This window comes from Perognathus longimembris, chromosome 1 (assembly GCF_023159225.1).
Source record: "Perognathus longimembris pacificus isolate PPM17 chromosome 1, ASM2315922v1, whole genome shotgun sequence".
Classification (NCBI taxonomy): domain Eukaryota; kingdom Metazoa; phylum Chordata; class Mammalia; order Rodentia; family Heteromyidae; genus Perognathus; species Perognathus longimembris.
In genome coordinates, this window is record NC_063161.1 from 131680316 (window position 1) to 131693995 (window position 13680).

Here is a 13680-nt window from a genome sequence, read left to right on the forward strand (position 1 = left end):
AAAAGAAGCCAAGGACAGTCAGTGCTCAGGCCCCAAGTCCAAGCCCCAGGACTGGGGGAAAAAAAAAAAAGAAGAAGAACAATAAAACACTTCACATTAACACTGTGTTTCTGGCTTAATTTCAACAGCCCAGAGTGCTATATTATCTTTTTATCATATGAGGAAAGTGAGGCTCCACAAAGTGAAGAGATTCAAAGTAATCTAACTGATAAGCTATACTCAGCCTCATTTAGTCACTTAAAGACCACATTTCCCCTGCCCTGAAGTAGATGATACATTGTGACAGGGGCCAGGTCTCTTAAGTCGCAAGGGATGGGAAATGGGGAAAGGGAGATTTTTATGCACATTTTACACTGACTTTTAGCCTGGAAACCAAGGAAGAGAACAGTCCTCACAATGTCTTCTCCAGCTGTACAACTGGATTTCCACTTCTAGGCTGTGGAAGTTCATTCCTGGTTAAAACCTACAGGGTAATCTCAGATACGTCTCCTTGTTCTTTCTAGTTGAGGGCCAGAAGAGACACTTTGACTCTGAAGTATAAGAAACGTCTTAAGTATGGATGACAGTAGGAGAAGCTGTTTGTTACTTTTCTTGGAGTCAATCCAGCTTCTCCTTTCTATAGGTCTAGAGTGCATAATTACTTTCTTCTTAGATTTGAGTTTGATTTTAGATCATCTTTAAGAGACACAGAAGTAAAAAGTCGTTAACTTCTCTTTTCCTTCACCAAGAAAAAAAATCTACTCAAAATAGATTTATGCAAATCTCATGGCCTTTTCTGTGCATTAAGGTACAAAGAACAGAGGAAGAAAGAAGACTACTTGGTCCTTTAAACAATAACCACACATAAACCAGGCTCTCACCATGTCACTGGCAAAGCCGTTGATACTTAGGTAGATATTTTTATGATTGTCTTAGACTCAGAAAGATCCAGGCTCAATTCACTACTTCTGGGCATCATGACCTTGGGCTAGTTATTTAGTCTACAAGTTTTCATTTTCTTGCTGTTCAATAAGTTTGTAAACTAGAAGTGAGATACACTTTTAATAAAAAAAAAATTCTGGGAGAAAACAATCCATCCTGCAGATCTACAGTGGAATTATTCCTCCAGAGTTGTTGAAAGAATATTATCAGGCACTACTAGTTAGATTTTCATAGTATGTGACCTGACACAGAGCCACAAGTGAAATCTCAGCAGCAAACCTCCCCAGGAAGCCCTCCTCAGCCCTTTCAGGACAGCCCGACAGAGGGACCATTCCCTGCCCTTTGCACTCTCAATGCCCAGATCTTCTTTTTGGGCTTCCATCTCAGTGTTTTTCCAACTTCTCTTTATTGCGTTCCCCCATCGGACTGAGAAACCCTAGAGGATAACGATTTTATCCCACCTCACTTGTACCATTTGTCTTCAGCACCACAGTCTGAATAGTAGGGCCATAGCAAATTGTTTCTGAATGCATTACTAAATGAAGGATTTCCTCGTAGCAGACAGGAGTTGTCTTACCTTTCCCAGGGAGGCAAACTTGGGGACTCAGAAATCTCATAGGGCACCTGGTCTGCATCCCTCTATCCATCACATCAATAAGGAAACTGGGGCTCAGAGAAGTAAGGGACTATCACAGTTCACTCACTAGGAGGGTTAATACAGAATTGAGTCTTTAAGTCCAGCCTCTGCCAGTTCCCTATCACCATGGGAAGTTCAAGTTTTCAATCAAAGAAGAGTACCCGTGATGAAGGAATAGAGGTGTGATTATATAAAATTCACAGGCACCGTGGCAGCTAGAACTGTCAGAGGTTTGCTCAATGATTCCCCACTTTCTTACAGTAAACTAACCTTTCCCTAGCCACAGGTGTTTTCCTCATTCCAAGTGGAGAAGTGATGTCCCTTAGACTGACACATTTCAACTCATCTTTGAAGAAAAGATAAGGAAAATGTCTGAACCCTTGCATGGTGGGAAATAGGATGTCAGGTCACTCTTGAACTTCATCTGAGTGGCAGCAACCCCATTGGTAAGCCCAGACAGTTCAGAGCACATGAGATGGAAGCAAGAAAAATAGAGAAAGAAAGTTTGGGAAGTTTGTCACATCTTCACTCAAGACTGCAAGTGCACAAAGAATTGTAGAAGGGCTGGTTGATAGAAGAAAAAAAACACATTCAAAACTACTTACTGACTAATGATGCAGAAAATGTTATGAATAAGTATCCCTTTCTTGATTTATTACTTTAATTATCTGACATTCTATAGACCCCCATTAGTGGATTTTTTTGGCTTAGATTTCAATTTTCTGTCTCATGGTGAAAGCTATTTATCATAATAATCAGTAAAATTCAAAACCTTTTAGCAGTATTTATAAAATTCATTTACCAGGTTCAGCCCTTGGAGAATGACAAAGAAGGCGCATTAGTACGTGTGCCGAAGTGTTTTATGCAGAATTATCTGTCCATAAGAATGATTAAAAGTTCTCTTTAGAATATTTGGAGCCCATTAGATTTTCAAAAAAAAATTTAAGTTCTTACCTATGCTGTGACTGGAAGCTGGGACCGGTTGGTTGGGGGGCTGCTGTACTTTTGTCCGGATGATCCTGTGAGCAGTTGGGAAAACAACAAATGACTATTTACACATCAGGAAGGAAAAAGACTTCAACCAGCTATACAGAGATGACCACAAAACCCATACCCAAACTAGAGCATGGGGCAGAGATGGTGGGGAGAGGTAAAAAGGAGTTAGGAGAGCAAAAGAAGAATTCTCTTCCTGGATGTCTCTGGGTCACTTTGCACCCCTCTCTGGACCCCCAGTGCCTCTTCTGAAGAAAGGGAATAATGTGCTAATGTTATACCCCAGCATTCCCATCGCAATATAGTTCCTGCTCTATAATGAACTAAATGAGTAACTTGAGGGAGTTCCTCCCCTTCCCCAGAGCTCAGCTTCTCAACTATGGGATGAAGGAACTGTGCCCTGGCAGCTCTTACATGCTGTTTTAATGCCCTAGAGAGATATAAGCAAGCCCCTATCACCTGCAAAATCACCAAGGAGTTAATATATACTTTGCTCCGAAACTAAATAGTGCTAAAGAGCTGCTAATAAATAGCACTTAGCTTGGTTTGGCTTATAGGAAGCCCACCTCGTACAAAACCACTTAGAAAGGACTCACACAGCTGGGAGCCAGGAGTATCCAGGCCTACTTTTCCATAGACCTTACTCCAATATGAATGAACTTGATGGTAATTTTGGGCAAGTTCATTCCATTGTGGGTCCCACTATGTTGAAGGGGTTGGAACAGACCATGCTTCTTTTTTAATTATTACTTACTTTATTGTTATTATAAAAGTGATATGCAGAAGGATTGCAATTATATGAGTCAGGTAATGAGCACATTTCCTTTTGTACACTGTCTTACCTTCCCTCACTCTTTCCCAGTTCCTCCAGCCCATCTCCACCCATGAGCTGTATAGTTCACTTTCATCACAGATCATTCTTTACTCATTTTAAATTATTAATTTTTCAAATAAAAATAAAAATTTTACAGAAAAGCCCAATGTACTAAAGAAATGAAAGTAGCATATTCCCTTTGGCGGCAGCAGCTCTGTTGCTCTGTGAAAACGTGGACTCTAGGGAGTCTCCATTGTAAACTTTCAGTTGGAACAACACCTGGAGCCCTCAGGAGACCACAAGCCAGCACATCTTTGCGAACAGATCAGAACAAAGCCCAAAGCCCCTCTGGGATCTACCTAGAAGTTCCTTTCCTGGAATTTGGAAGAAGGTGGGTTATAAGATGTTTGGAAAAGCTCAATACCAGCCTTAAAAGATTACCTTTCTAAAAAGTATTTGTTTGAAATTCTGTTTCATTATGAAAATAATAGTATGTGCTCACTGTAGACTATTTAGACAACATGGAGAAGTATAAAGACTCTATTTAGGCTGGATGTCATTGTATATGCTTGTAAGGAGGTTGAATATCACTAGCTTCTTGGGACAAGAAGACAGGAGAATTGTAATTTGAGCCAGCCTGGGAAAAATTAACTTGAGACCCCATTTGAAAAACAAACGAAAACAAAAGGTCTAAAGGTGTAGCTAACCAGTACAGCACTTACCTAGCAAAGCCCTGAGTTCAATCCCCACCAAAAATGATATCTAAGATCATTTTTTGCAAATTATCATGCCAACATTCCTGTGCACATTTAGAAATATCTATAGTTTTTCTATACCAAAGTCAGAATTAAGCCATATATCAGTTTTTATCCTGCTCTTTGGAAAGAAAAACAATTATTTTCCACAGGACAGACCTTTATTTCTAGAAGTTCATTTCAAGGCTGCACTGGTTCTCTAGCTTGTGCAAATGAATCAGAAGGACATAAAGAGCAGTTACCTCCCCTTAACCCTCTGGACAGTCATCTTTTCCATGCTAACCTTACAGCTTGGCACTAGGCAGCCAGGACCTTGGGTGGTTTTCCACTGATATCCTGGAAGGGACTTGCCCAGTTCTCCCTGAGTGTTTTAAGCACAGGTTCCTGGAGTGCAGCCTTTTACCCTTTTCTGATGAGTCAGCTTACATGCTGCCTGGAATATATTCAGAATGTGGGTTTGTTTGTTTTCTCCAATGTTCAAAGCACTTATCTAACTAAGCAAACAGGAATGTATTGGAATAAGACCTGGGAGCGAGGCCAGCCTTTTAAACATCTGAAATTAAGTTGGTGTAGAATCTAATTTTTCTATATTCGTACATGCCATGCTTTCTATGTACACGTGTTTAGGAAGATGGCATGAGGTAAGTGAATATGTGGATGCACAAGTATAAACATATTAAATATAGGATAACATATACCACAACAATTTCCCACGGAACTCCAACAGAAAGTCCTAACTTCTAAAAAACAAAACTTGTACACAGCATGTTATGATGAAACCCTTCATGATGTATAATTAACATACACCAACAAAAATAAATTAATTCAAATATTTTTTTTAGTTCAGTCAAGGGACTTGAACTCTGGGCCTGGGCACTATTTCCTCTTTGCTCAAGGCTAGCACTCTACCACTTGATCCACAGCACCACTTCTGGTTTTCTGGTGGCTAATGGGAGCTAAGAGTCTCACGGACTTTCCTGCCTGGGTTGGCTTTGAACCATGATCCTTAGATCTCAGCCTCTTGAGTAGCTAAGATTACAGGCATGAGCCACTGGTGCCTGGATAATTCAAAGATTTTCAAAAAGCAAATTATAGTCTCCTAATTCTTGCTTTAAAATATTTACAAATCACTGGTAAAGCATTGTCAGTTGTAACTCAACACATAGCTGTTATACAGGCCCCAGAACCAAACTACTGGAATTTGAACCCCAGCCCTGCAATCTGTCAACTACAATGATCTTCTCTATTTCTGTTTCTGCATCTGAAAATGGGACTAAGAATCATTCCTTCCTAATAGAATTAATATTAAGATTGAATTTGTTAACTAGTCAGAAGTAGTTGTTTCATAGGAAATATTCAATGAATATTTGGTGTTATTGCTCTCAGTGGTGTCTTTATGAAACTTAATGACAAGCTTCAACCTTAAAACATCTAGATATTTCATATTTGCCCTAAAAAGCACTTGGGAGTCGCCCATGCCTATAATCCTACACTTGAGAGGTGGAGGCAGGAAGATGGAGAGTTTGTAGCCAGCCTGGGCTACACAGAGGCATAGTGAGATTCTGCCTCAAAATAAACAAATGAAACAGCATCTTGGGTCAGGAACATAGCTACCTTCTTCCCCTATTTTAAGGCTACAATGGTGCTTTATGAGAATTCTACAAATAAATACAAGAAACCTTCCAAAGCTGCCTCCAGGGTAAGTAGTTTTGCCCATCTGATTGCAGCAGCCCCGGATTAAAACAAAAGTGCATAATTTTCCAGTGAGAAGAAATAGTACTGGGGAAAGAACAAGGTTGTAATTGACTTATATCAATTCTAAAAACTAAATAATAAAACAATGACCAACTGAGGCTAGGAATGTGGTTTAGTGGTAGAGTGTTTGCCTAGCATGCATGAGGTTAGATTCCTCGGTACCATGTTAACAGAAAAGACCAGAAGTGGTGCTGTAGTTCAAGTGGTATCCTGCTAGCCTTGAACACAGAGAAGCCTGGGGATAGTGCCCAGGCCCTGAGTTCAAGCCCCAGGACTTGCCAAAAAAAAAAAAAAAAAAACAATGACCAAGGGTCTTCAAGTCTTATCCAATCAATAAGTGCATACTCAGGTCAGGTCAGTGGCTCACTTCTGTAATCCTAGGCAGAATTGAAATCTGAGGATTAAGGTTCAAAGTGAGCTCAGGCAGGAAAGTTTGTAAAACTCTTACCTCCAATTAACCACCAAAAAGTTGGAAGTAGAGCTATAGTTTAATTTGTAGACTGCTAACCTTGAGCAAAAAAACTAGGGGACAAGCTCTAATGTGAGCTCGTGTATGAGCGCACACACACAGGAACAAACTCAAATCCTTTGCTAGAGACTATTGGGACTAATTGGCAATCAAAACTGAAAAACATGAGTGGTAGAGCAATTGAATAGCATGCTCAGGGCAATGGGGTTGTGTGTTTTTTTTAATTAGCACAATGGGTTTAATTCTTAGCAACACACGTGCACACACTCATACATACAAACACATACACAGAGCCCATGCTTATATTGCTGAGTTCAAGCATGGCTATCGATACCATAATGAATATCCTCTGGTTCAACAAAAAAATAAAAAAAAAGTGAGCTAAGCAATCAAATACAATGCAGAAACGAAAGCCCCAAAGTGCTCAAATGACATGCCCAGGTTCACACAGCAAATCAGACCAAACTCCTAGCTTCCATGCCTGAGTATTTTTCTTTGAATCACATTCAATGGAAGTGATCCTTTATGAAGCATAAAGCCTATTTGTATTCAAAATTTATTTAGGATTGTAGGGTTAAACTACAAGGGATTTTATATTATAAGCATTTAAAGATTCAACTTTTAACATAATTCCCCTTCCTTTGAAAAGCTGGATCTCCTCACCTCTCTACGCCACCAATTCTTCAGAAAACAACTATAAAAGAGAAAGAAAATCATAGTCTCTTAAAAAAGATGGAGTCAGCGTAAAACAAACACCAAAACCAATGGTGTGTTATAAAACTGCCACCTAGTCTGGGCTGAAAATCCAAATATCTGGAATTAATCTGGGAGGGGCTCCTGGAAGCCCTCAAGCCTGCAACTAGCATGGGGAAGACAGAAGTGACTAAGCCATCTCAGAAGGCTGACTGCCAACGATAGGATTAAAGCAGAATTAACAGGGGCTAAGGATATGGTCTACGTAAAGTGCTCGCCTCGTATACATGAAGCCCGGGGTTCGATTCCTCAGCACCACATATATAGAAAAAGCTGGAAGTGGCACTGTGGCTCAAGTTGTAGAGTGCTAGCCTTGAGCAAAAAGAAGCCAGGGACAGTGCTCAGGCCCTGAATTCAAGGCCCAGGACTGGTAAAATAAACAAAACAAACAAACAAAAAAAGCAGAATTAACAAACTGTCAGCACCAACCTACCTCCAACACCTGTACAGTTTATATTATTAGGTGATTGCTGATAGGTAAACTAGTGAGTTTGTCTTAGAAAACCAGAATACCCAGCAATGTTACCCCCATATTCTCACATGGACATCAACGAACTGTTGAAGAACAGAGTTGTAAACCCCACTCCAAGCGGGGAATACCACTTTGCCTCCCCACTACTTGGCAATGGGTTTACAAACTGAAGACCCAGCCAGGTGCTGGTGGCTCACACTTCAGTTCAAGGCAGAAAAAGCTGCAAGATTCTGACTCTCTCAAGGGAAATCAGGAAGCTTGTCAACTGGCGTAGACCTGTGATTCTAGTGAGACAAGATCACAGCTCAAACACATACGTGGAGACCCTATCCTAAAAATAACTGATAAGAAAAGCATTGGAGGTTCAGAAGCATTGTGCAAGCCTAGCAAGAGCAAAGCCTAAGTTCAAACCTCAGTATGTTGAAGGGGAAGAGGAGAAAGATCCCACCACCACCATTCCACCCACCATTTGGGGCAGCTCTGGGACAGTTACCTCTGACTGACACCCAAGCTGAATTCCTTCGAATAGGTTGTACAGCATCTCAACGTATCCTGATCCTTAAGAAGTCAGATGAATAAGTTGGTTGTGTCCCAGGAAATTTCATACAAGCCCAACAGATTCCATGTTGCTTAACTCCACATTAGCATATTTCCCCAGGCAGATAAAAGACAAGCACAGGCTGGAGAAGGATAGTGGACAGGATCCTGTGGCCACACAGAATAGCTATCAGTGCAGCTACCTAGTTATTGGAAGTTGGAGAAACGGGAGCTCATTCTCTTACTTGGTAACAGTTACAGGCCGGCATTTAGAAGCTGTATCTATTTGTTTTTGTTTTTTTTTGTTCTGTCATGGGGCTTGAACTCTGGGCCTAGGTGCTGTCCCTGAGCCCTTCAGCTCCTTTGAGCCACAGTACCACTTCTGATTTTCTGGTGATTAACTGAAGATAAGAGTCTCACCAACTTTCTTGCCCAGGCTGGTTTTGAACCATGATCCTTAAATCTGAGGATTACAGGCATGAGCCACTGGTGCCTGGCTTAGAAGCTATATCTATTTCATTGCAACTGGGGCTTTGCTTTCCTATGGAAAATAATAATAATGCTGTGGGGCTCAGCTTGTCAGTGAGAGAAAGGGGATGCATAAGCAAGGAATTTTCCTCCATTTACTAAACTCTCACTGAGTCATACAGTGAAGAGCCCAAGGAAGAGACAAGGAGCAAGGAGCGCTGGAAAAGGCTGCAGACCGGAAGGCTCTGGCAAACAGGCAGCAAATTCAGAGCCTTGAGGCTCTGAAGTAAGAACGAGTATGTTACTTCTCCCTGACTCTCTTCTCATAGGCTCACAGTTCTGTCCCCCCACAGAACAGTGATGGAAGGAGACCAGGTCACCTCTTTCCATCAGCTCAACTTCTATATCTGTCTCAAATACACCTTTCTAATGTGCTTCACATCTAGGCCTCAGTTTCTATACCTGTCACACAATACAGTCCAGTCTTGAGAGCTGTTGTAGACCACTGATATGAAGACAGTTTGGAAGCACCAGCAGCCAGCCATTCAGATGACTTGGGACATCTCAGAGGCCCCTGAGGCCCCAGAAATTAGCACCAGGACCTCCACCAGCATAGCTCCTGGCACAAAGCAACCACTGATCCCTGATGTTCCTGGACCATTCATTCAAGTTCCCCCACTTCACAGCCCTTGCCATGTCTGGAGCCTCTACTCTCTCTGACCCACATACTTTCAAGTATGTGGCTTAAATAAGTGTATCTTATAATGCCATTGTAGTTCCTTGCTATAAGAAGGGAAACTTCATGATGTTCACAAACTTACTGGTTTGGCATGACACATATGTGAAAAGATACTCATCACAAGTCAGTTTTCATCCTTGCATTTTGGAAGATCAAAACCAGAGTGAATGGATTGTGCTTGAAACTAGTTGCCATCACTTAAAAAACCAGATATTTCATATACACAAACACAACACACATATACACACAGGATCTAGTTTCTGGCTTCTCTTGAAAAATGAAAAGTTCTGGTCCATAATAGTCCCCCACTCCTGATAGCCTTCATAGCTGAAGCGGAGAAGCAGCTATGCCTTTAATAGGGCTTGTGCTGTTGATTTCAGCACAGATACTACCACTTCCTAAAGTTTTCTGCCTACCCTGCTTTTGTGGTTACATTATCTGCCTAGCCCCACATAAGGCATTAAAATGTGTGAACCCCAGTCTGACAATCTATTTTTTTCCAGAAATGTAGGATCACTTGTGCCAGACAAGTTTTGCCCTGATCACTGCAGGTTATGACCTTGGAGAAATGCAAACTGTTCAAGTCTTCAGTCTACTGGCCTCTCTCTCTCTCTCTCTCTCTCTCTCTCTCTCTCTCTCTCTCTGTGTGTGTGTGTGGGGGGGGGTGTTTTAAAAATAATTGTTTATGCTCCTCTCGCAAGTTTATCTCAAGTATGGGTTTAATTGTGAGTCAAGACTGTAACATCTACAGTAAACAACCTTCCCACCGGAATTTATTTTGATTTTAAGTTTATTTTTCTGTTTTGTTTTTAAGACAGACTCTTGCCATAGAAGCCAGGCAGACCTCAAACTCATGATGCTCTCAGCCTTTGTGAGTACTAAGCTTACAGGTATGGGCCACTATACCATTCTTTGCTCAGAAATTTGTTTGTAAAACTATAACCGGACTACTAGCCTAGAGAGGAGAGAAAGTTGTGGTTGCTCTCGGAAGAAGACTATGCCAGGCACCCTGGTAATTCTCCAGTTTTCTCTCCATAGGAGAAATTGGGGGGGCTTTGGCAGAAATCAATGTCCTTACTCCATAGCCCCTTAGCATCTGGACCTCTCCCTTAGAGATGGAAGACTTACAGCAGAATCACTAGAGCACCTCACCCCAGAGAGAGTAACAAAGACTGGAGATCCTGCATCAAGGTGATGGCAGAGCTGGAACAGGGAGTCAAATCTCCCAACTCACATGGACAGCTTTGTTCCCTACACTCACTGTTCAGCCTCTCCCCAAACAAAAGATGGGATTTTCTTTCTGGGCACCTCTAAAATAGGCCAGTGCTGAGACCTTGAGTTTCAACCAGCAAAACAGAAACATTTGTGAAGGCCTAATTAGGACCACTCACTGCGAAGTGCTTTGCAAAGCTAGATGGTGAAGGGAATGACTCTGGGCTCGAAAACCCTCAAGCAACCAGGAGATAGGCCTGCTGGCCTCTCTCTGGGCCAAGGAATCCTGCCCACTTTGGAAAGAACAGAAGAAAGGTGGCAGGGAGCCAGTAGGTCCCATTATCATCCCTTTTGTCCACTAACCCCTGAGGTGCCTTACAAAGGAAAGGGACTAGATCTTCTAGGAAGGCACACACAAAACAAACCTATAAGACCCCATCCCACCCAGATCCACCCACCCCTGCATGTGACAAGCACCAAACCTCACCTGTTGATTGAACTGACGCTGGGCACCGTGTCATTGTCACACACTCGCTCTGCCAGCAGCCGGTCCCTGATTTCCCAGGCAAACATGGTAGGATTTTGGCGTTTATACTCAGCAATTTTTTCTACCACTTTGGGTGTGGCGACCTTTGGTTTGGATCCTCCAATTACCCCAGGCTTGATGCTTCCTGTCTCATAATACCTAGGACCCAAGGAGAAAGACGCTTAGCCATGAGGAACCAGCAAAGTGGATGAATATTTGAAACATGGCTAGTCTGACTCAGATTTTTAAAACACAGCACAACAAAAAACAATGAATAATATCTCACTAATACTTTTAATATTGGTTGTACATCAAAAGATTCTTTAATATATTGGTTAAATAAAACACAAAATTATACTTGCTTCTTTTTACTTTTCTTTCCTCTTTTTATTTTTTTTTTATTTTTTAAGACAGGGCCTCCTAGGCTGGCCTCAAACTTAAAATCTTCCTGCCTCTACCTCACAAGTGCAGGGATTATATGTTCTTTTTACTTTTCTAATATGCTACTAGAAATTTTAAATTGCATGCTTGGCTAGTGGGACTACACTAGTAGGATGTGTTATATTAACAAAATTGTCTGATATTTCTCCACCATTTCACAATGTACAGAAAAGTCCAAGTCTTTTTTTTCCATTTGATCTGCAACAGTTCTAAAAGCACATAAATTGTTTTGCATAAAATGAATAAATAAATTAATTAACAAATAAATAGATAGATACTCCTATGGTATAAAATCAATTTATAGAGGCTAAATGGTTTCCTTGGGGTGACACAGGATCAAGTGGCCAAGCCTGGATTGTGGCCAAGCCTCTTGAACCAAAATTTCTCCCAAAAGGTGTCTTTGATCCTTGGGTCATCAGTTCTCTCATCCTTAGAATCTTTTATGAAACCATCCCCTTACAATGCATCTTATTTTTCCAGGAGAGAAAAACAATAGCCATGGTATAAAATTAAAAGGAGTATTGGATTCCAGAATTAATAGGAAATATGTGTTGGAAGTCAGAACTCAAGCAATCAGAAAAACCAACCACAAGTCTCGGCAGCTCTTCCCGGGACCTCCCCTGAGGTAAATGGCTGTTTCTAAGGACATTTCCATGCTATCAGCTTTTCCTCGTTAACGCAAATAGGATGTCAGGGTTTTACAGCAAAACCGAGACCAGGCAGAAGAGTGGCATGAAAGATGATTTCAGGGAAGAAAAAAATGACTTGATTCTCTCTCTGAATCTGAGCCGTCACTGGATGTCTCTCTCAATATGTACAGAGGAATTCTTGATTCCCTCTTCCAAAGGAGATTATCATGCAGTTGAATTTTTCTTAACCAAAAGACATTTTTTACAATGATTTGTAATTTGTAAACCTAACATGTGTTTCTGAGAGGTAAGGGAATGAGGTGAGTCTGGATGGCTGGAAACATTTATAGATGACGGTGGAACATTTATAAAGATGCTAAAATTCTCAGCTTGGGTAAGTCTGGTTAAGGCCAAGTGAGTGAATATTCTAAAAGAGAAGAAATAATTTGGAAGCAGTGATGTGGAAGTGAAAATTCTATTTTTCATTGAGAAGAGTGAGTCATTTACAAATTCTGACCTCAAGGCAAAACTCAACTTATCCCCCTTCTTTCTAAAAAGACTGCTAAAAGCAATTTTCTGTAATTTGCTAAGAAATTATTACTCACAACAGGATTTTTTTTTAATCCAAGAAAATCTCTTTTTTTTTTTTGCTAGAAAACTAGGAAAGTGCCTAAATCCAGGCACAACCCAAGACCTGAAAATTCCAATTGTTCTGCTCATTTTCCAATAGAAAGTCAATTTTTACTATAACCTAACAACTCATTATTTAGATACAGCACTCTAAAGTTTACAGAGCTCTTTTTCAAATTATCTTGATCTTCACACCAATCCTTTGAGGCCAGCAGGATTTTACAGAAGGAAGAAAATAAATGACTAGGAGACTCGGTGACTCGCCCAGCTCTTTCTGGCAGCTAGAGACAGCTTTCAACTCAAAATCCAAAGCCAGCACTCTTCCTGCTACATAGCAAGCTGCTGCTTTGGTTGTAAAATTGTAAGTATTAACAGCTACGATTCTTGCTACTATAGAGAGCTTGTTTGCCAGACATTTTCACAAGACTTTCATTCACTCACTGAGTCAATAGACCCTGAGGGCCTGTTAGGATAGGGACAGTCTCAGTGTAGGGGTGACAGTCCTATAGACACTCCTGTGCTGGATAAGAATAAGAGTACTACAGTCACACAGCAACTCAAGAGAGCAGCAGGATGAAGTCCCCTGCTACATGGCCAGAGTGTAGCAGCACTCAGCGGCATTCCCCGCCTATTGCACCTGAGCAGTGCCAACAGTAAGAGTCTTCAGGCTTGACATGAGAAGTCTCTGTCTTCTTTTTGACTGACACATGGGCCAGGCACTTAGAAGGCAACACTGACACTCCCGAAACCCCAACCCGCAACTGTGTCAAGTGAGGATTCAGACTTAATAACCACCCTTTCATCTCCGCAAAACAGCCGTGCAGCCCTCTGGCTTACAGACAAAAGGCGAACGGCAGCCACCAACACAGAGTCCTTCAGTGCAAAGAGCATCAGCTTGGAAGTCAAGAGGTGTGGTTGCTTGTCAGTGG

The 13680-nt window shown here is 41.3% G+C and overlaps 1 protein-coding gene across 3 annotated transcripts in view; it reads right to left on the reverse strand.

Annotated features, from left to right (window-relative positions):
* Pax5 (paired box 5) overlaps positions 1–13680 on the reverse strand; it is a 179405-nt gene that overhangs the window by 149372 nt on the left and 16353 nt on the right. For all 3 annotated transcript variants that reach the window (XM_048334597.1, XM_048334453.1, XM_048334514.1), the window contains 2 exons: positions 11013–11210; positions 2513–2577 (listed from right to left, as the gene is read on the reverse strand). In XM_048334597.1, coding sequence (XP_048190554.1) covers positions 2513–2577; positions 11013–11098 — 151 coding nt within the window. In that variant the 5' untranslated portion in view covers positions 11099–11210. The remainder of the gene's footprint in view (positions 1–2512; positions 2578–11012; positions 11211–13680) is intronic.